The sequence below is a fragment of the Protopterus annectens genome, chromosome 8.part0 (genome assembly GCF_019279795.1).
Source record: "Protopterus annectens isolate FY-2018-M chromosome 8.part0, PAN1.0, whole genome shotgun sequence".
Classification (NCBI taxonomy): Eukaryota; Metazoa; Chordata; order Ceratodontiformes; family Protopteridae; genus Protopterus; species Protopterus annectens.
In genome coordinates, this window is record NC_056741.1 from 1,269,969,836 (window position 1) to 1,269,997,241 (window position 27,406).

General features: G+C 39.0%; 1 protein-coding gene across 3 annotated transcripts in view; it reads right to left on the reverse strand.

Annotated features, from left to right (window-relative positions):
* The window catches only part of GRIK5 (glutamate ionotropic receptor kainate type subunit 5), a 3,838,183-nt gene that overhangs the window by 108,202 nt on the left and 3,702,575 nt on the right, over positions 1 to 27,406 (reverse strand). For all 3 annotated transcript variants that reach the window (XM_044080789.1, XM_044080790.1, XM_044080791.1), the window contains one exon: positions 18,059 to 18,284. In XM_044080789.1, coding sequence (XP_043936724.1) covers positions 18,059 to 18,284 — 226 coding nt within the window. The remainder of the gene's footprint in view (positions 1 to 18,058; positions 18,285 to 27,406) is intronic.

The window sequence follows — 27,406 nt, forward strand, 5'->3', positions numbered from 1 at the left end:
CTAACATAGGCAACCATTGCTCTACACCAATAGTCAGCTTCTCCCTGGTTAGATCTGACCACAAACTAATCACCTTGGAAATCCACATCCTCCCACCCCCACCCTCAAAGGTAATCACCATGAAAAACTTCTCCAAACCTAACTTTGGGCTCATAAAACTAGAGGTGGCTAACTTCACAGCACCCATGCAAATGGGGAATAGTTGCATGACTGCCAAATCATACACCAATGCACTGTACGAAGACGTAGACAAATGCATGGATCTTGCCATAATCAATTGAACCAATACGCTCTACTCCAAAAAAAGGAAGCCAATCTGGTGGTCCCCTGACATAAACAAACTCTACAACAGAAGGAGGAAACTGATGCAGAATAAGGTGAAGTCCCAAGATTGGGAAAACTCCCTTATCAGCCTTAACAAAAAGTTGAGATGCCTAATCAAATCCTCTTAAGCTAGCTATGAAAACACAATTGCAGCAGACAGTAAAGACAACCACAAGGCCTTCTATAGTTATGTAAAGAATCTCCATGGCAAAGCCCAGATTTGCTCTGAGCTACTGCACAATGGTACCTCCTATACCAAGCCAACAGATATTGCCAATATACTGGCCGACAGATTAAGTGCCAACTTTACCCCTCCCCCCCAAAGGATCAATCACAATACCAGTAGATTGCCAGTCACCGAGTATTACTGCTGCACAAGTTAAAACAGCACTGTCCAAGGCCAAGAATACACCTTCTATGGGACCTGACAATATCCCTGGCTGTGTTCTACGTGAACTACAGAGTGAACTGGCACCTCACCTGTGTGCCCTGTTCAATCACAGCCCCACCTCAGGCTTTGTCCCTACCAAATGGCGCACTGCTACAGTTATCCCTATCCACAAAGGAGCATCGACTACAGACCCTGGGAACTGTCGCTCCATTAGCCTGACAAGTCTGATACGCAAAGCTACAGAACACATCATCATGGACCTAATGAACAAGGATATAGGGAATCGCCAAACTCTGGATCCCACACGGTTTGGTTTTGTGAGGGGTAGATCATGCCTAGTCCACTTGGTCGACTTCTTTGAGTCAGTCATCAGAGCTGTGGATGAAGGCAAGGTGGTTCATAAAGCCTACCTTGATATGGCCAAGGCCTCTGATACCATTCCCCACTCAGGAATCATAGAAAAACTCACTGAGCTAGGAATCAACCCCTATATCATTAGGTGGGTTGCAAACTGACTCACAGATAGAACCCACAGTGTGAAAGTAGCTGACTCCAAGTCAGACTGCTGACTAGTCACGAGTGAAGTCCCACAGGGTTCAATTCTGGATCCTCTCCTGTTTATTTACTTCTCTGAAGTCCAGGCCAACAAGAAGGGACTCTGGCTGACAAAGTTCACAGACAATTGCAAGTAGGGAGCTATTATTAACTCCCCAAGTGATGTTGACATTCTACAGAATTTCCTCTCTGAGACCAATGACTGGTGTCAGAACCATGGCCTTAAGCTCAATGCCAAAAAATGTGTCTTTATCCCCTTTGGGAATAACCCGGTTCCCATGAATTACCACACTGATGATAGTCCACTGAATGCAGAAGGCGTTATAACAGATCTGGGAACACAGGTTGACAGCAGCCTCTCTTTTGATCACCACATTGCCAGTGTGGTCAGAAAGTCCTTCTATGTGGCACATATCATTACTAAGGGTTTTGCATCCAGGAAGAAAGAGGTCATTGTCTCCCTCTACTCTTCCCTCATTAGGCCAATCATTGAGTACAATGTCCCATTTAGAATGTACCTCACTAGACACCTGCAACAACTGGAGAGGACACAAAAGTACCTCACAAAGAGGATCCTAGGCCTTAAACACGTGTCCTATATGGGCAGACTCAAAAAATTCCAACTATTCTCTGTCTCATATCACCTACTTAGAGGCGATCTCTGCTTGACTTATAAAGCCATGTCTGACCCAGCTCTGTTAGAAATGCCACATCTAAAGAAATCCCAATCCCTCCGCACCACACGCTCCAGAGACCTCAACCTCATTACCACAATCAACAGAATGTACTGGAGGGACAGGTACATAACCCAGAGACTGCACATGCTATGGAATAAAATTCCTATACATGTCAAGCAGAGCACCTCGCTGACCCTCTTCAAGAGAAATCTTGATGAGTGGATGGGAAATAGAAAATTCACCCTGGGATAACTCCAGTGGCTCTACTTGACAGAGGCACTGGGAACTAAGGTCGGGTGGCATGATGCCAGGGTAATCCTATAGCTAGGCTTGTAAAGGCCACAGGGCCATTAGCCTAGTACACACCTATGAACATATGAACAGGCGTCGTTCCTACTATACTAAGTCCCATTTCCAATACATGGAAAGAGTGTGAGGAGCGTCTTGGCTATACTTATATCCCCAACTCTCACTTTTTATCTTTGACTACGTATTGCAGGCTGACATACAATGTCTTACCAGAGGATCTCTTATGAAAAGACAATATCTTACTTAACTTGATAATATAATCTCATTAAAAAATATACCTGCTTAACCTATGGGCTAGGTGACAAAACTGAAAAAAAAAAACATGTTTGTCACATGGAGGATGAACACCCACCCTTACGTTAATATAGTCTGCATGGTCACACAACCATGCAGAGAAAAGAGAAAAAATTAGCAAGGGTGAAAAACTGCTTACACATGCTCCAGTCTCACAGTATACCAAATCCTGGTAAAAACACATTTCAGGACCATATTTAAATTGGAATCAGAATATTGTATTTGATTGGAGAGCTTTCACTGACTGGCAGATCTTTCCTTAGATAACTTCCTACTGTAATGAGCAAGATAGAAAAAAATGCACATTGCCACCTCTGCCTGGCTTGCTCCTCCAGCTACAATGACTAATGTGTTTTTTTCTGGAACATAAAAACAAAGCTGATGCTTAGTGCATGCCCACTGTCCTTTTCTACTAATCTTGTTGACAGCTGGACCTTCTTCTTCACAGACTGTTCAGTCATTGTATTTGTAGCAATAGTTAACAACTACTGGAAATAACTGAGAATTGTTTTCACTCTGTACATAGAGGTCTAACATTTTACAGTACTAAAACATTGTTTAGATGTGAGCAGTTTATGAACCTTCAGGGTATATTGGCTCAGTAAAATCCAGTTATACTTATATCTGACTGTGAAGCCTTAGCTACTATTAGCAGATAAGAGCCTGTGGTCCAGTCATATCTGACCACTTGAGCATACAAATTCATTGTTTTTAAGAAGTGTGTAGCTGCCATTGACTACCCTATGTCCCTTATGGTCATCCCATATACTCTAAGCCTGTGATTGCTTCACTTTCTGTCACTCTTCGTCTAGTACAGTGTTTTACATTTTTGTCAGTCTGTAAAATAATTTTCATCACATCCTTTCTGTCTCACAGTATGTTCAAAACTCTACTATGCCCTCAAGTTCTAAAGAATCTTTTTTGCTGAAATGATGAATTCCAATATCTTCTCCCCCATTAAAAGGTACTTGCGTGTCATTTGTTTCCTTTTTTATCAAGAAACACACATTCAAGTCTCTTGACCTGCCGTTATATATAATGCTGTCCCCTACCGCCCCTGCTGCCATAGTCTGACCATTCCTGTCCCTATGTCCTTGCAGAAATATAGCTATAGGATAGTTCCTCAAATGTGATTCTCATGAAACATTCTGATGAAAATACATTCCCACAACTTTAGTTTATCAAAGAAAACAGAAGCTGGAGATGGAAGGGGACATTTTCCATTGGGTAGAGAATACTGTACCCCTCTGTCCCACTGGAGGACTATGTCATCACACACCACCTAATAAACATAATTAATGGTCACAGCTTTTAGAAAGAAGATGCTTGCTTTTTGCAGTGTTCTCTGAAAGGAAAGCCTTTTTTCAGCACAACAACCCTTTCAGCGCTTACCACTGTTTTATTTGTAATGAACTGTTTTTTTGAAGAGTTGAACATCACACTGAATAACTGATCCCTTCAGCAGCATAGTCTGAACATCAGGTAAGTCCTTAAAGTATGCTTTATATTGGAATTATGACCCCCTTTCCTGCTAATTTTACAAACTGTTACATTTCAAATTCCTTTGTTTCATCTGCTGCCTTCTTCAGTGCAGCCTTATTTTTGCACTATCAGTGCTGCCAGCACCATGTCCATTTCCTACTTTAAGCTTGCTGTAGCCTTGCTACCTTCTTCAGTGCAGCCTTATTTCTGCACTATCAGTGCTGCCAGCACCATGTCCATTTCCTACTTTAAGCTTGCTGTAGCCTTGCTGCCTTCTTCAGTGCAGCCTTATTTCTGAACTATCAGTGCTGCCAGCACCATGTCCATTTCCTACTTTAAGCTTGCTGTAGCCTTGCTGCCTTCTTCAGTGCAGCCTTATTTCTGCACTATCAGTGCTGCCAGCACCATGTCCATTTCCTGCTTTAAGCTTGCTGTAGCCTTGCTGCCTTCTTCAGTGCAGCCTTATTTCTGCACTATCAGTGCTGCCAGCACCATGTCCATTTCCTACTTTAAGCTTGCTGTAGCCTTGCTGCCTTCTTCAGTGCAGCCTTATTTCTGAACTGTCAGTGCTGCCAGCACCATGCCCATTTCCTACATTAAGTTTGCTGTAGCCTCGCTGCCTTCTTCAATGCAGCCTTATTTCTGCACTATCAGTGCTGCCAGCACCATGTCCATTTCCTACTTTAAGCTTGCTGTAGCCTTGCTGCCTTCTTCAGTGCAGCCTTATTTCTGAACTATCAGTGCTGCCAGCACCATATCCATTTCCTACTTTAAGCTTGCTGTAACCTTGCTGCCTTCTTCAGTGCAGCCAGCACCATGTCCATTTCCTACTTTAAGCTTGCTGTAGCCTTGCTGCCTTCTTCAGTGCAGCCTTATTTCTGCACTATCAGTGCTGCCAGCACCATGTCCATTTCCTACTTTAAGCTTGCTGTAGCCTTGCTGCCTTCTTCAGTGCAGCCTTATTTCTGCACTATCAGCGCTGCCAGCACCATGTCCATTTCCTGCTTTAAGCTTGCTGTAGCCTTGCTGCCTTCTTCAGTGCAGCCTTATTTCTGCACTATCAGTGCTGCCAGCACCATGTCCATTTCCTACTTTAAGCTTGCTGTAGCCTTGCTGCCTTCTTCAGTCCAGCCTTATTTCTGAACTATCAGTGCTGCCAGCACCATGTCCATTTCCTACTTTAAGCTTGCTGTAGCCTTGCTACCTTCTTCAGTGCAGTCTTATTTCTGCACTATCAGTGCTGCCAGCACCATGTCCATTTCCTGCTTTAAGCTTGCTATAGCCTTGCTACCTTCTTCAGTGCAGCCTTATTTCTGCACTATCAGTGCTGCCAGCACCATGTCCATTTCCTACTTTAAGCTTGCTGTAGCCTTGCTGCCTTCTTCAGTCCAGCCTTATTTCTGAACTATCAGTGCTGCCAGCACCATGTTCATTTCCTACTTTAAGCTTGCTGTAGCCTTGCTGCCTTCTTCAGTGCAGCCTTATTTCTGCACTATCAGTGCTGCCAGCACCATGTCCATTTCCTACTTTAAGCTTGCTGTAGTCTTGCTGCCTTCTTCAGTGCAGCCTTATTTCTGCACTATCAGTGCTGCCAGCACCATGCCCATTTCCTACTTTAAGCTTGCTGTAGCCTTGCTGCCTTCTTCAGTGCAGCCTTATTTCTGCACTATCAGTGCTGCCAGCACCATGTCCATTTCCTGCTTTAAGCTTGCTGTAGCCTTGCTACCTTCTTCAGCGCAGCCTTATTTCTGCACTATCAGTGCTGCCAGCACCATGTCCATTTCCTACTTTAAGCTTGCTGTAGCCTTGCTGCCTTTTTCAGTCCAGCCTTATTTCTGAACTATCAGTGCTGCCAGCACCATGTCCATTTCCTGCTTTAAGCTTGCTGTAGCCTTGCTACCTTCTTCAGTGCAGCCTTATTTCTGCACTATCAGTGCTGCCAGCACCATGTTCATTTCCTACTTTAAGCTTGCTGTAGCCTTGCTGCCTTCTTCAGTGCAGCCTTATTTCTGCACTATCAGTGCTGCCAGCACCATGTCCATTTCCTGCTTTAAGCTTGCTGTAGCCTTGCTACCTTCTTCAGTGCAGCCTTATTTCTGCACTATCAGTGCTGCCAGCACCATGTCCATTTCCTACTTTAAGCTTGCTGTAGCCTTGCTGCCTTCTTCAGTGCAGCCTTATTTCTGAACTATCAGTGCTGCCAGCACCATGTCCATTTCCTGCTTTAAGCTTGCTGTAGCCTTGCTACCTTCTTCAGTGCAGCCTTATTTCTGCACTATCAGTGCTGCCAGCACCATGTTCATTTCCTACTTTAAGCTTCCTGTAGCCTTGCTGCCTTCTTCAGTGCAGCCTTATTTCTGCACTATCAGTGCTGCCAGCACCATGTCCATTTCCTACTTTAAGCTTGCTGTAGTCTTGCTGCCTTCTTCAGTGCAGCCTTATTTCTGCACTATCAGTGCTGCCAGCACCATGTCCATTTCCTACTTTAAGCTTGCTGTAGTCTTGCTGCCTTCCTCAGTGCAGCCTTATTTCTGCACTATCAGTGCTGCCAGCACCATGTCCATTTCCTACTTTAAGCTTGCTGTAGCCTTGCTACCTTCTTCAGTGCAGCCTTATTTCTGCACTATCAGTGCTGCCAGCACCATGTTCATTTCCTACTTTAAGCTTCCTGTAGCCTTGCTGCCTTCTTCAGTGCAGCCTTATTTCTGCACTATCAGTGCTGCCAGCACCATGCCCATTTCCTACTTTAAGCTTGCTGTAGCCTTGCTGCCTTCATCAGTGCAGCCTTATTTCTGCACTATCAGTGCTGCCAGCACCATGCCCATTTCCTACTTTAAGCTTGCTGTAGCCTTGCTGTCTTCTTCAGTGCAGCCTTATTTCTGCACTATCAGTGCTGCCAGCACCATGTCCATTTCCTACTTTAAGCTTGCTGTAGCCTTGCTGCCTTCTTCAGTGCAGCCTTATTTTTGCACTATCAGTGCTGCCAGCACCTTGCCCATTTCCTACTTTAAGCTTGCTGTAGCCTATTTTCAGGCAATATGCCATTTCAATGATTTTACCTTCTTTATACATTTACCTGCAATTCTTCATACTGCATTGTAGTAGCCAAACCTTTGATCTCACTAAAAACTTTTGCATGCATTCCTATCACAGAATTATATTCACTCCATTATAGAGATCCATGTGATCAACAAATTCAAAAATATAGCATTCTAGGTCCTGCCTAGTGTCCTGTCTGAAAGAATCGAATAGGGCTGCTCTTATCACTGATAAAATGACAGCCGCTATCCCCACTTTCACTGACGCAACATCCGATTAGTTCCCTGTGTGTTACCATTCTGTTCTACCCCTTCCTGTACTGCTAGTTTGATTAGCACATACTCTATAGTTCAGAATAAAATGGCTTGTTGGCATCCTGAACAGCTGCATATATGGTTCTTCCCTGTTGCACCTCTCCTACTACTAAGACTGAAATTATGCATCTTTCATATGGAATGGAGTTCTGCCCATGAAATCATGCTGTTTGGGTTTGATAAGGTTCCATCAGTTTTTCCTTTAGTAATGTCATCATGACCTACTCACCCATCTATAGCTGGTATTTAGTTTCACACTTCCTTGTTATTGCTGCTTTTATATGAGACTACATTTTCCTGCCCCCCCTCCCCCCATAAATGGGCTGTACTCGGAAGGGTTAGCGGTGTTAACAAACTATGAATAAATAAATTTATATCAGATGTTAAGTAGGACTGACACATTCAGAAACAAAGGAGCATAGATTTGTCAGTGGATAAGGACTACTCAGTCCATTTAGTCTGTCTGAGGGCTTAGTCACTTAGAAGCTGAGGCTGTTTGTTAAATAGTGTTCAACTTCTCCTAAAAGCTTAAGAAAAATGCCATTTATGCCTGTGGAATGCATTCTCAGATTCCTATGCTTTTTTATTCCATTACATCATAAGGATGTCTCATCCTTTCATTTGCAACCCTCCTGCTGTGAAAATAATCCTCATAACACTGTTGTATTTTAACTCACAAAGCTAATTTCCCATTTTTCAATTTAATCAGTCTTCAGACTGTGTTCCTTGATTTTGTGCATCTCTCTGAAATATATTGCTCTGTCAGCATATGTTATTTCCCTGAATTGTCTAATGCTTAATATTTCTGTCCTGCCGAGCGCATAAAATACCAGACATGTTTTTATCAAGTACAGTTTGTGAATTCTTGAGTGGCAAAGCCATGGGAACCAAGGTCAGACTACATACTAGAAAATAGTTTTCGATATTTTCATATGCCACATTAAATACCCAATGAATGGAAGTTTAAAAGCACTGCATTTTTTAAGGAAAAAAAGCAAATGCAGAATATGTAACATCTTGGCTTCCCTATTAATAAAATAAATTCAAAAAAGCATTTAAAAGTAAAATACCACTCATTGTTTAGTTGGCATGTTGTATAATGTTTGCAGTTATATAATTTTTGCAGTTATAGACATTACCAGCAAGTTACTTTTGTTTGTTTAAATTATTAAATATAGGATTCATTCAGAAAAGTTAGCTTTGCAGCAGCAATAATGTGCAACAGTAATAATGTTTCACGGGTATGTCCTAGTAGTACTAACAAATAGCTAACTAGTGATTTAGAGATATGCAAGATCTGCATGGCGCAAACGTTCATTAGTGAATAATTTATAGGTCTCTGAACTTGAATAGTTAGTGCAGCTGAAACAGCCAGATAATAGTTTTTCTACACAGATAGCTACACACACACACACACACACACACACACACACACACACACACACACACACACACACACACACACACACACACACACACACACACACACACACACACACACACACACACACAACATCTACTCTATACTCAGCGGCTGCAGTTCTATCTGCCCCCGTAATGTTATAGACAGTTACAGGTGTACACCATGATACAATTCATTCAGTCACAATGCTCTGCTCTAAAAATAGTGCAGCAGGGTCTGTGGATGCCCTAAAGAATAACCCCGGAACATACAAATTTTAAAACATGTTTTTTCACAGGAGGGCAAGCCAAAGCATGTCTACTAATTTAAGCACTCCCATATGGCAAAGTAAAGGTTATGGGTGGTTGATTTATTTGTTTCGGAAAGCCTCCCTTTTTTTTTTTTTTTGAACTACATATCCATGGTTGTTATATTAAAAGTCTCAATTTTTGGAATGAATGTTCATTGTGAATATCTTCCCATGTGGCTGGGCGATGACCCCATCTGGGCATCCTTTTTGTGGTTCTCAGCTTTCTGGATTCCCTCAACTGTTTTTTTTGACTGGTAGAAGATCCATTTCAGCCAAGACTTTGGACAAAAGTACAATATAAATTACAAATGAATGCATATAGTACATAATAAACATAGATTACAAATGAATGCATATAGTACATAATAAACATAGATTACAAATGAATGCATATAGTACATAATAAACATAGATTACAAATGAATGCATATAGTACATAATAAACATAGATTACAAATGAATGCATATAGTACATAATAAACATAGATTACAAATGAATGCATATAGTACATAATAAACATAGATTACAAATGAATGCATATAGTACATAATAAACATAGATTACAAAGGAATGCATATAGTACATAATAAACATAGAATAAAAATGAATGCATATAGTACATAATAAACATAGATTACAAATGAATGCATATAGTACATAATAAACATAGATTACAAATGAATGCATATAGTACATAATAAACATAGATTACAAATGAATGCATATAGTACATAATAAACATAGATTACAAATGAATGCATATAGTACATAATAAACATAGATTACAAATGAATGCATATAGTACATAATAAACATAGATTACAAATGAATGCATATAGTACATAATAAACATAGATTACAAATGAATGCATATAGTACATAATAAACATAGATTACAAATGAATGCATATAGTACATAATAAACATAGATTACAAATGAATGCATATAGTACATAATAAACATAGATTACAAATGAATGCATATAGTACATAATAAACATAGATTACAAATGAATGCATATAGTACATAATAAACATAGATTACAAATGAATGCATATAGTACATAATAAACATAGATTACAAATGAATGCATATAGTACATAATAAACATAGATTACAAATGAATGCATATAGTACATAATAAACATAGATTACAAATGAATGCATATAGTACATAATAAACATAGATTACAAATGAATGCATATAGTACATAATAAACATAGATTACAAATGAATGCATATAGTACATAATAAACATAGATTACAAATGAATGCATATAGTACATAATAAGCATAGATTACAAATGAATGCATATAGTACATAATAAACATAGATTACAAATGAATGCATATAGTACATAATAAACATAGATTACAAATGAATGCATATAGTACATAATAAATATAGATTACAAATGAATGCATATAGTACATAATAAACATAGATTACAAATGAATGCATATAGTACATAATAAACATAGATTACAAATGAATGCATATATAGTACATAATAAACATAGATTACAAATGAATGCATATAGTACATAATAAACATAGATTACAAATGAATGCATATAGTACATAATAAACATAGATTACAAATGAATGCATATAGTACATAATAAACATAGATTACAAATGAATGCCTATAGTACATAATAAACATAGATTACAAATGAATGCATATAGTACATAATAAACATAGATTACAAATGAATGCATATAGTACATAATAAACATAGATTACAAATGAATGCATATAGTACATAATAAACATAGATTACAAATGAATGCATATAGTACATAATAAACATAGATTACAAATGAATGCATATAGTACATAATAAACATAGATTACAAATGAATGCATATAGTACATAATAAACATAGATTACAAATGAATGCATATAGTACATAATAAACATAGATTACAAATGAATGCATATAGTACATAATAAACATAGATTACAAATGAATGCATATAGTACATAATAAACATAGATTACAAATGAATGCATATAGTACATAATAAACATAGATTACAAATGAATGCATATAGTACATAATAAACATAGATTACAAATGAATGCATATAGTACATAATAAACATAGATTACAAATGAATGCATATAGTACATAATAAACATAGATTACAAATGAATGCATATAGTACATAATAAACATAGATTACAAATGAATGCATATAGTACATAATAAACATAGATTACAAATGAATGCATATAGTACATAATAAATATAGATTACAAATGAATGCATATAGTACATAATAAACATAGATTACAAATGAATGCATATAGTACATAATAAACATAGATTACAAATGAATGCATATATAGTACATAATAAACATAGATTACAAATGAATGCATATAGTACATAATAAACATAGATTACAAATGAATGCATATAGTACATAATAAACATAGATTACAAATGAATGCATATAGTACATAATAAACATAGATTACAAATGAATGCCTATAGTACATAATAAACATAGATTACAAATGAATGCATATAGTACATATTAAACATAGATTACAAATGAATGCATATAGTACATAATAAACATAGATTACAAATGAATGCATATAGTACATAATAAACATAGATTACAAATGAATGCATATAGTACATAATAAACATAGATTACAAATGAATGCATATAGTACATAATAAACATAGATTACAAATGGATTTGTCTGACTATCAGAATTAGAAAACCCACAAACGCCATTCAAAGTGCACATATAAGCATAACTCTAGGTTACCAATGCAGAAATGGTACCAAGTATATTTATACAGGCTTAGCACACAAGTCTGATCCATGAAAACTAACAGATTGACAATAAAAGCTTGGGGCAGTCCAAGAATGGTATGTATTTAACTTATGCCTGGCTTCTGAAAAAATCTATTATAATTAAATTAATATTTGCAATAGTATTTATGTAGAATTTTACAAGTTAAAACGTGCTGTTTAGTTCAGTGACTGAAGAGAAAGAGATGCAAAAAAATATGTTATCCCTTATACCTGAAACAGGAGGACAATTTGTAAATACTTGTGAGACCTGTCTTAGTGCAGAGGGAACAGGAATGCAGATGAGTCTTTTTTAATGTCTTGAAGAACAAAGGTCCTGAAAGCATTTGCAGTTTTAGCAAAAATACATTTCAGTTATTGTTAAATCTAAAGAGACATTTCATAAGGAAAACACAGCTCTTCACTTATTAGCTTTGTGAGGGTAATGATGTGCCATAATATTTACCACTCTAGCAAAGAGAGGATTGTATTCCATGTGAAAGTTTATTTGGCAATAAATTAAGTCACAGCAGAGCACACAGTTACAGGTAACAGACTGCCTTTTATAAAGAAAGACACTGATGTTTGGTCAAAGGGGAGAAATAAATGACCCAATAAAGCCTGTTAGTAGCAGTTTGCAGGATGAAGATGTCCTTGGAATTCAGTATCATTAAGATACATGACATATTCAAAATACGGGATACAATTGTTAATCCCAAAAGTGCTTCTGGTTTTCAAATCTAAGGATACTGATATGTTTATAGCTAGGCGATGGATGTTTTGTTACCTTTTTTCTTTTCTTTTTTTAATACCCTGTCACAGCTGCTTGCTTGTTCTCCGATATTTACTAATTTGAAGCCTTTGTTCTACTGGGGTGAGAGCCAGGTACCGTTGCGTTAGACAAAATATGATCCATGTATTCCTGCCTGGGGTGCATTGTCAGCCCTTTTGTTCCCCCTAAAGCAAGAGTCAAGTTTTAGGAAGTGGGCTCATTACCAACTCTGGTGGAACAGCCTGCCATTCCTGAAGGAGCACACCATTCCCTCAGGACAGCTCTACAAACTCAGTAGCTGCAGCCAGTCACAGGGAATGTGCCTCTGCATACTCTCTGAACGGTGTGTGTACCCACATTGGAAGTATGTGCTTACAGGTTTGTGCTCCATGGGTGCAAAATGTAGTACTCCTACTAGGTGTCACCCAGGTGATGAATCAAAACCACCTGTCCCTCTCAATCAGCTCTGGCAGGCAACTGAGCTGCTAATCAAACTCAGATAGTCTCAGTCATTGTCACTGCTTTATCCTTTGACACCATAGAGATGGTACATGTTCTAGTACTTTGTGCCCTACACTCTGCTTGATGTTTAAATGAGAGGGTGGGGATCTAATATGACACTGATATATTTATGTGAATTGAGGGTTAGCATAATGGTTAAGGTATTTGCTTTACAAACACTAGGTACAGGATTTGATTCTCAGCATTAGCCACTGTCTGATTATTGCATAGGTGTATAATAGACTGCAGACTGATTGCCTAGCATTAATGTATGTTCACAATTTAGTGCCCTTTAAAGACCAGTTAGATGGGTGGGGTGATGTATGGCTAGCTATCAGAGCAGTCTCTGATCCAGCCCTGATGCATTTGCTACACATTTGCAAAACAAACAGCACTAGAATTACTCAATTGAAGGGTCTAAATCTCGTCTGTGACATAAATAACAAAATATGTTAGAGGGACAGGTATGTGTCTCAGAGATTTTCCTTTTCTTGAGCATACTTCCCGTTCATGTGGAGCTGAGCCTGTGCAAATGCAATTTGGACCTGTAGATCAGAAATCACAAATTCACCTTTGGATTGTCACCTGTGTCATTTATGGATAGGGGCAGATTGTAGATGTCCTTAAGGCACAGGCATATGCTAAAGCCATTCTTGTCCCTGGGTATTGATAACTGAAAAAAGTGGGGTATGAATGGCTAGGCTTAAAAAGGCTCTATGGCTGTTAGCCTATGACCCTATAACTTTTGTGATGTTTTTGCAGCGCTCTTGGGAGAATGAAGATATGAAGAAATGGTGAGTTTCTAAGTCTCTGAGTTTTACACAACAGTATGATGCAGTTTATGTGTACTGAGTATTAGTTTATTTCTCAGTAACCAAGAAAAGAGTTGTAAGTCAAACTCCACTCATGCAACCTACACACAAGATCTCAACCTGATCTGTGACATTAATAGAACTTGTTGGCAGGATAGATTTGTGGTCCAGTGACTCCCCATCTGTGGAATAGACTCCCTCTCCATGTCAAGCAGAGTACCTCACTAGCCCTCTTTAACAGGAACCTGGACAACTGGATGGGAAACAGAAAATATACCCCTGGGATCTCATCTGTGTCCCTGCTGGACAGGGAAAACAGGTGCTGACTTTGTGGGAACATATGTGAGATTCTTGACTAGGCTTATAAGGGCCTCTGGACCAATAGCCTAGCATTGTTCTATGAACCTATGAACGTATAAGAGCCCTTTATAAACTGCAAGGGCAGTTTTTCAAGGTTTGAACAATTCAATACAATATCATCAGTTTATATGGTTACTTGTTGTAAGTATGGTAAGTGAAAAACTTTCATCAAACAAATAAAAAAGAATGGGAGTTAGCGCTGATACCTAAAGAGCACCCGCTCTGAGGCTCTCAGAGTCTGGTCACTTTAGCTAGATAGATATAGATATATATTTCCTATGATGTAATTATATCTTCTGTTACCAGGAAGCTATACAAAGCTGCTTGCCTAAATAAGAAACTTTTCTGACTGGGCCTCCACTGAAAATGGGCTACTACCCAGTCGGACATTTCCACTAATCAAATGTCAACCAATCAATCAATCAATCAATCAATCAATAAATAAATGAATCATTTAATTAATTCAGAGGTGATCTGTGGTTGCAGGATGAATGGAGTGGGAAAGAATGCATGATTAAAAGCTTATCAGCCTGAGGGCCTGGGACTTAGGACTTCTGATACCGCATTAAGGCTGTGAGCAGTAAGGATGTGTTGTAGTGAGGTTCTGCTTTACTGCATCAAATCACACAAATCCAAAACACAGATGACCTGACACACAGTATTGCAAAGGACAAAACGACACTCTGAAAAAGCCTGATTAATGACAAAAATAGCAGAAACATTTACTGACTGTTCAGTCACAATGCAAACTCTATCCCCCACTTAATATTTTAACATTGAGGATGTATATAATCAAGAGGTAGGAATTCTCAAGATATGAAACACTTATTAATGGAAGTGCACTATCTAAGTTAAAATATAAAATTAGAAAACTATGGTGGCAAAGGAGGGGTTGCCTTCATTTAAAGCAACTGACTGTGAAATGACTGAGCACAAAATAATATATAAAGTACTCTGTTTGTATGATATCTGGTTTAGGAAGATTTATTTCAAGTATGGAGCATTTTGCTTGCATTTTGTGCATTCAGTATTTTGAAGTCAATGCTATGTGATTCATACATCACAATGTCAATATAGTAAACTAGGTCCCAAGTCCCCATAGCAATGCGGGGGCTTATTGCAGAAGTTAATGAATATAAGGGCTGAAAACATACTATGTTAGGCCCAGTACTTCACACTTTCCAATGGTTAGGGAAGCCTGACCAATTGTTTTGTCCCACCACATCACTGGTAAGAGAAGTACAGAGGGGTACACAAGCAAGGCACGCCAATAAACTTGTCAGAATATATTACTACATTGACATTCAGCAATGCTTAAACCAACAATCACATACAATGCAGTCCAAAACTGTAGTCACCAGCCTCAAAGTAAACATCTAATAAACCAGCAGCAAGTATATTTACATAATGAATATATCACAACTAGCACCACAACAACATTGAAATGTATAAGAAAAACAGCATTCGCATTCCAAGTATAACTACACAGCGAATACACTGCAGTTGCTAGCACAACTGCAATTGAAATGAATAACACAGTAAAGTGTTTTGTGTGCTGAATTTGAAGATGCTATAACTGTAGATACTAGAAGCAGTGTTAGCAGTGTTTTATGCTCAGTGCCTTGTGAAGGATGTATTGTCCGTTGCAGGAGCCTTGATATGCAGCATTAAATAATTGAGAAGACTAAATAAAGACTCTTATACAGAAGTATCACTAACTTCAGAAAGTAGCTAGGCATTTCCAGCAGAATAGCTCTACATTCTGGCAGGAAAAAAAACAATGAATAACCTATTTCAAGTACTAACAATGTGGTCCTAATTGCATAAAACTGTATCGAACTCTATAAGGTGTAAAATAAACAGCCAGAAAAAAGCAGCAATAAAGTACCCCAGAACATTTGATGTTTCTCTTCTTGACTGCATGCAAAATCACCATATAACTTTTACAGCACTAGCCTTTGTTACAGTTAATCTAATTTAGCGGCTTGAAATGCAAAGCACCACTTTAACAATATGCCTATTTAATATTTGTAACAAACCTAATTGTAGTTCATAAAACTCTGGTAAATCATACATAATAAAACAAAGCAAACATTATCTTTTGTCTTTTCATCTTAATATTGTCATGGTAACAGATCTAAGTTCCTTTAGCAAATGTTCACATGTTGCACACAGAACCACGGTGTCTATTAACTGTGGAAGTAGTCATTCTGATTGTGATTTCTTTCATCTAGTCAGCCCCACCTGAACAGTTTTTCACATTTTGTATGTAGCTGTGTTTCTTCTAGTACTTGGGTCAGCTTTTTCCACAGTCTGTTCTACATTTGCATCAACTCCATTTGGACATGCTATCTTAGTAAAAATGTAGTTCCATGGACAGAAGCATACAGATACAAACAAATAAGGGTGAAATTGCCATCTTTACAGATTTTAAATTGTAAATAGACAAAGGCAAAGAGAAACTGAATCACTGTGATCTAAATTTATCCTGATAAAGGGTGTTTCTATACAACAGCAGCTCTGTTTTTTCCCATATTTTCTGCTATCTTTTCCTAGAATGCTTCCTAATGTTATTCTTTTTATACCTGCAACAATTTCTTTAAAATGCAAAGATGCTCTCCAGCATTCAAATCATAATGTAAAAAATACAAGAGAAAAAATGAAAAAAGTTCAGTAACTTAAATAGTTAAGTAAATGTTGTGCTACCAGACAAACCACACAGTAAAGCACAGGTGAAGAAAGACGGTTTTATAAAGCAAGACCAGTCATAACATAAACTGTTTTTATACATTTTAACAATGGTTCACTTGATTAATAATAATAAAAAATAATAATAATAGCAGACATGATGTCTAATATCAAAATAATGACATAAGGATGTGTCTAATATCAAAATAAAAATTGTTCATGATGGCAAAATCACTAATTTCTTATTGTGAAACATACTGCAAGGCCTATGACAGCCTGATATCCATTTTTATTAAGCAAGTGATAAATACCTGTATGTTATGGAAGTGGCACTTCCCTACTTTAAATAACTCCTCAGCACATAATAAAATAGTTTTAAGTGTAGTATGTTTCCTGAAGTGACAAGTAGTAATAGTGGCACGCATATTGCAAAGTGATCATCCAAGTGGTCTAAGTCAGCAATTCATACCTCTCAACCTCTTAGAGCAAGAAATCTGGACAAAGCCATAAATAAAAGTGGGACGAAGGCCCAAAAATAGGGACAATTTATAAATATTACTCTTACGAACTTAGAAAGTTGATAGAATAACAGGCTTTGCTTTAGCATGAATTCTCTGAAGGGTATGAAGTCTGAAACTCAAATGTCTATCAGTATTTTCTAACTTCAGTTTCAAATGATTTGCCACTAATTTACCAGAAATATGAAGAACAGACCAAAAATATGATACAAAAATCTGGACATGCTATGAAAATCTGTACAGTTGAGAGGTAGCATGATGGAGGAGTTAGCAGGCTATCCTAAATGACTATTAGTCAAAAAGGTTTAGGTTTGCTTGGGCTAAATGCAGTTTTCACTCTTACGTACACTGTATTCAACAGTGACCTCTTGTGGTTTGATGATCTCAGAACAGGAATGCTAACAAGTGAAACTGCATCAGAGTAAAGTGCAGGCATCACACAATACGGCTACTAGGAAACCTGTAAAATGTTGTGCATTGACACTTACCCAGTGACATACCAATTCCATAACCCTTGGTATCGAGAAGACCACCGATTTGTGTGAGGTTACAGTTCAGGCGTCTATGATACTCATTCATAGTAGATTCCAGGAGAAAGGCATAGCGTGAATTGAGGACACGGGCTATTCCCTCCTCTGTGCTTTTCACAAACACACTAGGTTGCTTTGACTGCATATAATTCCACATCCGCTGATACGTCTGATATCGGGAGTTCTGTGGGAAGGAGAAAAAAAAAGTCATAACCTGTAAGCAATATAGTCAATAGGGCTTTTACTGAATGTAGGTCTTAATTAACATGAGCTACTCATCTGTTATAGGATGAAGGATATTGTCACCGTTTGTTTCGGTGGATGTTACCTGGTTAAGTAGCCTTGTCAAGGGATGCCCTCTTTGCTTACATATACATGCCAAGTATGTATAATCACCAAGAGGGAAGAGGGAGTACACAGGTCTTTTCCACAGAGTTAGTTACTATACAAGAGATTTGCCAGGTCTAGCATTGAGATGGGCATGAGGGCAGGAGGCTGTGAGTTTGCTCCAGTGTTTACAAGTAGGTATACTTGCTGAGTATTGTCTAGGTAGGTGAGGAGCAAGTGGAGAAAACTGAGTTTTGCTAGGTGGGGTGTAACTAATGGTATGTCTGTGGGTGTGGGTGTGTGGGTATGTGTGTATGACTGATCTGCTGCTTGTAATGCATCTGTGCAGGTAGCAGAGAACATGTGAATGTTAGAAAGTTGAGTGTGTCTGAGTGATCAAAACTTTGATGTGAGGTAAGTGACTGGAAGTTTGTAAAGTATGTGTTTTGTGTGTTGGAGTAATTAATGGGTTACTGACAATGTTGTAATATGTGCACTATGTAAGCTGGTGTGACTGATCAGTTGTGCAAAGTGTGTGAATGCCAGAAGTGTTTACAGTATGCGGCAGTGAGCAACATAAAGAAAGTGCACGTGTGTGTGTATGTGTGTGTGTGTGTGTGTGTGTGTGTGGGTATTTGTGTGTGTGTGTGGGGGTTATTTGTGTGTGTGTGTGTGTGTGTGTGTGTGTGTGTGTGGGGGGGTTATTTGTGCATGTGTGTGTGTGTGTGGGGGGTTATTTGTGCATGTGTGTGTGTGTGTGTGTGTGTGTGTGTGTGTGTGTGTGTGTGTGTGTGTGTGTGTGCGTGTGATTGTGTTTGCAAAGTGTGTGACATCACTGAGCAAGGTCGTCAGTGAGTGTGCTTTCGTCAATGTGTTTTTTTTCAATGTGCAGGCAGTCGACTAGCCTGACATTTTCATAATGACCAGATCCCTGCCTAACACAAATGTACACCTATGGAAAGCAGCATTGTGATGCAGAAGTGATCCTCTACAGTGCATAAGTTTCAGTATCTGATTTTTTGGTGCACTTGCAATCAGGGCTGTGTAGACTGTGGGTATGCTACCATCCCCCCCAATAAAGGCGTACACTCTCCATTCTACATAAACAAGGAACTATGGAACACTGTTTAAGAAATAAATGTATAAAGGTGAATAACTGAATGGCTGCTTAAAACCTCATTGTCTGCCTATATGCTGAGATTAGATGATACATAAAAGTACTTCAGCTAATAATCAATAAGTGAAGTGAGCAGAGTCCCTCAATGGGCATGGAGGTTTCACTACATATATGGTACCCATACATGAAGTACTTTAAACATCATGTGACTTGCTGTACCCTGATGCACACAACACCATCAATATGTGCAATCATACAGTTAGAGAGACTGTGTACTGCCTAGGAAATGTAGAACCGATTTGAACAGGTCCAACAATGGTTGGGAGGTTGGCACAATGGTTAAGGTATTTGACTTACAAACACAAGGTGTAGGGTTTGATTCTCACATGGGGTAATTGGCTAGGCTTAAAATGGTCCATAAAGGGCAGTTAGCCTAGTATGACTCTATGAATCTTTATATTGGGTTGGTGGTTAACACAATAGTTAAGATGTTTACCTCATAGATGGAATGTACAGGGTTTCAATCTCACCTGTGAAGGGGAAATTCGCTAGCCTTAAAATGGCTCCATGAGGGTGGCTAGCCGAGTATTTGCCTATGACACTGTGAATCTATAAACAATGCTCACTGTAATCCAGGTGTGCAAATCCTGCCACTGTGTACCACCTGGACATCAGTCAGACATATAAAATACATGGGTAAGTGGCATGATAAGATACAAATTCTAATTAAAACATAATTAGGAGGTCTTATTTCCAATATGAATAGAAAAATCACATAACACTATACTGACAAATCATGTGGTGTAATGTACATATTTAAGGAGGCAGTACTTGCAACAGGAATAAAATGCTACTGTATTACGTTGAACAAGAGATATTGCCATAAGGAAAACATTGTCAAGTGCAAATAAAATATAACTACTTTACTGTGCCCCTACCCATCTCATGCTGTCTATTCACTTTGTTTTTGACATTAATATCTCAATAATATACTATCCTTATCACTGTGTTTGTAAAAGGTGCATTATGGCATCTCTTCTCAATTGCCTCCTTGGATCAATTTGAGACAAATCCTTTCAGCAGTTTCCAAAACTAAAATGACTTCCATGATTACTGACAATAACATGGTTGTTTGCTTATCAATGTAAAGTTCCACGTAACAAAATTCCTCTATCAACTCTTGAGTCTCTCCACTGATTATGACCCCAAGGTGTGGAAAATCACAGCTGTGGTGCCCTTGCATAATGGTGGTCCCTTTGCAGACCATGAGAATTAGAGTTGTATTAGTCTCACTAGGATTATTTGCAAGGCCATTGAACATATTAAACTAATAACAATAGTGTAGCTGACCTTACATTCCTGGATACCCACCATTTTGGCTTTGTAAGAAGCAGATTATTCCTATTGCACCTCACTGAGTTCTTTGAGATGGTTACTGAGGCCATGCATTAGCAGTATATAGGCTACACTGCTAGTCTGGACTTTGCAAGGCCTTTGACACTATCCTCCATGTTGAGGCTAATGACAGACTCACCAAACAAAACATTTCTATTTGCTGTTTCTCGCGGAGGTCTGTCCTCAGAATCTTCCCCTCCTCCTTTGGAATATATTTCTCTAACATAAAAGCTGATAAGCCGACACTAAAAGATTATGGCTAACAAAGTTTGCTGATGAATGAAACCTGGTGGCAGTTATCAGATTCAGTTCTGATATTCAAATTCCCCAGCAAGGGCTGGGCCATGTAAATGTTTGGTGCATTAATCATGGGCTTGCCACCACATCATCAAGAAATGCGGAATATATTTCTTTGGTAAATCTGACATCATCACTGCTTACCATATAAGTAGCATTCCTTTTTTTTTCCAATTTAAGATGGTACTCATGGACTTGTGCACTTATGTAGGAGATAGACTCTACTTTGACCACCATGTCTCTGTGGTGGTTAGAAAATCCTTCTCCCTTTTACAACAACTTATCTGTCATGGCATCTCCTCAAGGTCTAGGGAAGCTAAAGTGCCACTTTATTCATCATTTATTAGGTCCATCATTAAATATAATGCACTCTATGGCATGCTTCACATTAAACACTTAAACTAGCTTGAGAAATCTCAATATTTCCTCACCCAATCTGAGATAACACTACCCTTAGCTAATCTGATAGACTAGAAGAACTTGTTTTCTAGTCAGCGACATATAAATTCCTCAGGGGGTATCTTTGCTTAGCCTTCCTTGCTGTGAATGACTCTGCACTCTTTGAACTCATTCATCGAAGTAGAATATGTGGTAAAGCAAACATCTGCTCCAAAGATGTAAACCTGTACTACAACAACAACCACAACAGTTACTGACTAGGTGGGCTGTAACTAGTGGTATAGCAATAACACGGCTGTTTGCTTATAAAAGTAAGGTTGAGCATGACAGGAAAAGGCAAATATGCTACCCTTACTACTTCCCTAGAAAGCATTAAAACCATCCTCATGGCTGGATGTGTCATCACAGATTTTCACTTGGAATACTTGGAGAAAGTCTATTTAGTGGGGGACATTGTTAGCCTCCTACCTGTATTGAGAGATGTGACTGAGTTTCTTGATGGTGTCCTTAGTAAGAATCGATGATAACTGGAGGGGGAGGGCTATGATGTGAGCATTTCTCTTTTAATGCAGGGATGATATATTGTGTATATCTGCATCTATAAGTATCATGATCGATCATGATATCTGCTTCCATATTACCTTTACCGGTCGTCTAAGATGAGGGATTATGCTCTCATTATATTACCATTACTTTAGGGAAAGGGATGTGTTCCCACACTGTTCTCCTTGAATACTGTAGAAAAAACAAACAGACCACTTTTTTCTTATGCATGTCTGAAAGACTTCATGCTCCAACACAGTCCATATTACTGAGGAGGTATGGAAATGCTTCATACTTTTACAGTCACTACTGGGAGAAGAAATGTTTTCTACAATTTCTATGTCTTGGTAAGAAAGGGGAAGCTAGGCTTTACTGTCTCTGCTGATACTGGCAAATGAATGTGTTCATTCAGTCCCTGTCACTGAAAGGACAAGAATATGTCCTCGTACTGCACCCATCAAAAATGGAAATGCAGCACAATCATTGTATTATGTCAATATCACTCTACAAAAATGGGATCTGCTGTCACGCACTGCAGGAAAAAGATGCTGTCCCATACTTGTAAATGACACTCAGGGAAAAAAATTACATGCTTTGCATTAGTGCTGCTACAATGACCAAATATTTCATACAAGTACTAACAGAATAAAGGACCCTGTCCAAATAACCTCCACTGTACCTTCATGAACACACTATGTTCCATGTTGTTATGTAGGGATCATGGCCATCATGGTGCCTGTCTCTGTGAGGTAAAGAGCTTATCTCACACTCTGCCTGTAATTTTGCAATAAGGATCATCCTCTAGACTTCTAATGTCACTATAGTACAATAATCATTACACACCTGGCCCTGTGGCATAGAGGAATGAAGCTCTGATTGTGACTGAGACGATCTGTGTTCAATTAGCAGCATGAAGGCTGGAGGGATTGGGCTGTACAGGATGACAGTGACTGGCCGGATTCAGGCTAGTCCATCCTTGGAGGAGGTAGTAGGCTTATCTCACTGCATTACTGGTACCTACCAGAGGTTACAGAATCATAAGTGGAAGTGGTGGTGAAGGGTAGTATGCCATTGTATAGGGAGAAGAAATGGGTGGTTGCATGCAGTCTTTCCCTGACTTCTGACAATTTTGAATTGAAAAATAACCTATGGGGATGGGGTTAGGACAGGCTCATTGGTATTAGAGTGACTGCCCTTCTCACTCCTGCCCAGATATTGCCTACCTAATAAATGCATGCTCTAGTTAGGTTTTCTCGGCAGAGAACTAATGGACTCTAGGGCTCTCATCCTGTCCAGGTTTGTCAGGTCCTTAAATCTAGGGTTATTAATGAATGAGCTAAAGAGATACAGGAAGGGGACACCCTCAGCACATATCAAGGGGAAAGGGGAGAGGGAAGCATAATTAGCAGGCCTCATGTCTTTCCTGCACAGTGGCACAAAAATCATTCCCCACACTGCTCCAGTCACTGAGGGTAAGGAACATGCTGTACCCTGTTATTTATCACTATAGGAAAGGAACATGCCTGATACTGTACATGTCACTGTGGGGTAAAAATCATGTCCCACATGGTTCCTGTCAGTGTGGGGTAAGGAACACACCCCACACTAGTCCTCTCATTTTGGGGTAAAAATCATGCACCACACTGTTCTTCTCACAGTGGACTAAAAATCATGACACACAATATTTCTCTCACTGTGTGGTAAAGAGCATACCGTCACACTGTTCCTCTTATCGTAGAGTTGTGGAACATATCCCTCACTCTTCCTCTCACTGTGGAGTAAGGAACATGACTCACAATGTTTATCTCATTATGGGGTTAAGGAACATAGCCCTAATGCTTCCTGTCAATGTGGGGTAAGGAACTAACTGTTCCTCTCAATGTAGGGTAAGGAACATGACTCACAATGTTTCTCTCACTATGGGGTTAAGGAACATACAACCCACTGTTCCTCTCACTGTGAGGTAAGGAACATAACCCTCACTGTTTCTCTTATTGAGGGGTTGTGAAACATATCCCTAACTGTTCCTGTCACTGTGGGGTAAGAAACATAACCACACACTGTTCCTCTCACTGTGGGGTAATGAACAGTACTCACAACGTTTTTCTTTCTGAGGAGTAATATTCATGCCCCATACTGATTTGTCTCTTAACATTAAGAATCAAACCTTATAGTGTTCCTATCATTCTGGTGGAAGAATCATACCCCACACTGTTCCTGTCTGCATAAAGTAAGGGTAATGCCCCACATCAAATGCTTTACAGTGCACCTGTCACTGTGGAGTAAAAGTCATACCCTGTACTGCTCCTATAATTGTGGAAGAAGAATCATGCTTCATGTACTTCCTGTCTATCTGCAGTAAGTGTAATACCCACATCATTCCTGTTACTCCAAGTTTTAGATCATGTCCTACACTGTACCTGTCACTGTGGAATATGAATCTTACTCTACACCATTCCTTTCGTTGGGGACGAAGAATCATTTTGTCCTTACAGGGTAAGGATAATGGTCCATATCATTCCTGGTACTGTGGGGATTGCAGCATGTCTCACACCGTTCTTGCTACTGTGGACCAAGAACCATACCTCACATTGTTTCTAGAACTAGGGAGGAAGAATTATGTGCCACACTGTTCATGTACTTATAGGGTAATTATAATGCCATGCATCATTCCTGTTACTGCAGGGTTTGGATCATGTCCTACACTGTTCATGTCCTTGTAGGGTAAATATAATGCCAAGCATCATTCCTGTCAGTGCTGGGTTTACATCATGTCCCACACTGTTCATGTCCTTGTAGGGTAAATATAATGCCATTCATCATTCCTGTCAGTGCTGGGTTTACATCATGTCCTGCACTGTTCCTGTCCTTGCAGGGTAAATATAATGCCATGTATCATTCATGTCAGTGCTGGGTTTAAATCATGTCCCGCACTGTTCCTGTCATTGTGGCATAGGAATCATGCCCCCACACTGTTAAAACTCAAAAATGAAAGACAAACCAAAAATGAAACACTGGCAATTGGTTCAGGCAAATGAAATGGCAGACTCCAGATGAAATAAGTGTATTTAATGGATAAAATAAAGTGCTTTTTATCCAGTATATTAACTTGAACTTCTTCAGATAAAAAACAAGTACAAATTAGAGTTTTAAATACCCCTCCCAGTTCTCTCATGTGATTGTTCAGTAGTAAATTCTTCAAGGAACATCACTACAATACCATCCACTGTTTCATAGGTATAAAAACATTGTGAAAAGTCTCAATTATTTAACCTATGTAAAATATTATTTAGAAAAACATTTTTATAAAACGCATATATTAAAACATATTTTAGAGCATATTTTAGAACGTTCATCTCCTCAAGTTCTTCAATTTTAGCATGCAATGAATTGAGCACATGTCATTCAATCCCAAGGTAATAAATGCGTTCAAGTGGATTTGCCACAGTAATTATAACTTTTCAAGAATTACTGTTAGGGGTCCACCTCTTGAGTCAGTGTAAACTTGTTGTATTACCCGGAATTTGAAAGTGTGGCTAGGGTTTGCGCTTACATGTCTAGCTAATGCATTCTCTGTTTTGTTTTTTGAAATGTTGTATGTTCTTAAATCCTATCTTTTAGTTTACGTTCTGTCTTTTCTACATAGAAGGAAGGACATAATTGGCATAAGGCAAGATAAACTACCATTTTGGATTGGCAATTATATCTATTACTGCTTTTCAAGACTTTGTTATTAATTTCTACACTTCGTCCTTCCTGTATGTATTTGCAGTATGGACAGCTAAGACATTTAAACATTCCGGGATTTTTAATTATGGTGGGTATCCTAACCACCAATAGGTTTTTCAAGTTCTTCCCTTTCCTGAATATAATTTTGGGGCTTGTGCTTAGTTTGCCCATAATTTCCTTCTTGTCCAGTAATAAATTCCAATTTTTGTTTAGCATGTTTATGACAATATTGACTTTAGGAATAAACGTTATGATAAGTCCAGTTTTGAAATTAATGCTAGCCATGTTTTCTGCATTAATATTTTGGGTCGGCTAAAAACAGCATGTGTTACGACAACAGAAAAGATATGTGGCCGAGCCAGGTATGGAAATAAGGAACATAAGGAAAGCTGGTGGTGGAATGCAGAAGTCCAGGAAGTCATCAAAAGAAAAAGGAAGTGCAGGAATAAGTGGGAGACCGAAAAGACTGACCAGGCTAGGAAGGATTACTGGTTGGCTAACAAAGAAGCTAAGAAAGAAGTTGCAATAGCAAATAATAGGGCATTGGAGGAACTGCACCAACTTCTGGAAAGTGACTCAGTAAAGGGCACAAAGAAACTATATCAGGCCGTTAGGCAAAGACAGAAAGATAAAGACAATAGTCAGACACCCTTCATAAGGGATGCCAGCAACAACCTGCTCACCAGCCCAGAGGACATCAAAGGCAGATAGAAGGAGTATTTCCAGCAGCGTCTGAAGGAAGAAAACCCCAAAGAAGCTGTACTGCCCCAGAAACAGCCTATGATGAGAGAAGAAGAGGAGCCCACCCTAGAAGAAGTAAGAACAGCACCAAGGAAGATGAAGTCAGGAAAAGCAGCAGGCTCAGATAAGGTCACAGCAGATATGATAAAGATGCTGGGTGAGATGGGGAGAAATGGCTTCTGAGGGTACTAATAGCAGTGTGGAGAGAGGCGTATCCCAGATGACTGGAGAATAAGCATACTCATGCCAGTGTACAAGAACAAAGGGGACATCCACAACTGTGTGCGGGACAGAGGCATCAAACTCCTATCACATTGCATGAAAGTTCTGTAGAGGATGATTGATAAACGGATACGCAGAGTAGTAGAATGTAAGATGGGAAATGAGCAATTTGGATTTAGATCAGGATACAGCACAACTGACCCGATGTTTACATTGAGACAGATACTAGAGAAGAAGCTAGAGATGAGTAGAGAGTCCAACTGGGCATTCCTAGGCTTGGAAAAAGCATATGACAAGGTCCCAAGAAAGCTGATCGGGGCAGTACTGCGGTGGTTGGAAGTCCCAGAAACATTGGTAGAATTAGTGCAGGCTGTGTACAAGGACCCAGTGACTCAAGTACGGACAGTGTTCGGCCTCACAGAGGGGTTCCCAGTGGGTGTGGGTGTTCATCTGGGTTAAGCTCTGAGCCCACTGCTGTTCATACTGGTGATGGACTACATTAGCAAACAGGTTGGAGGGGACGGATCTACAAAGCT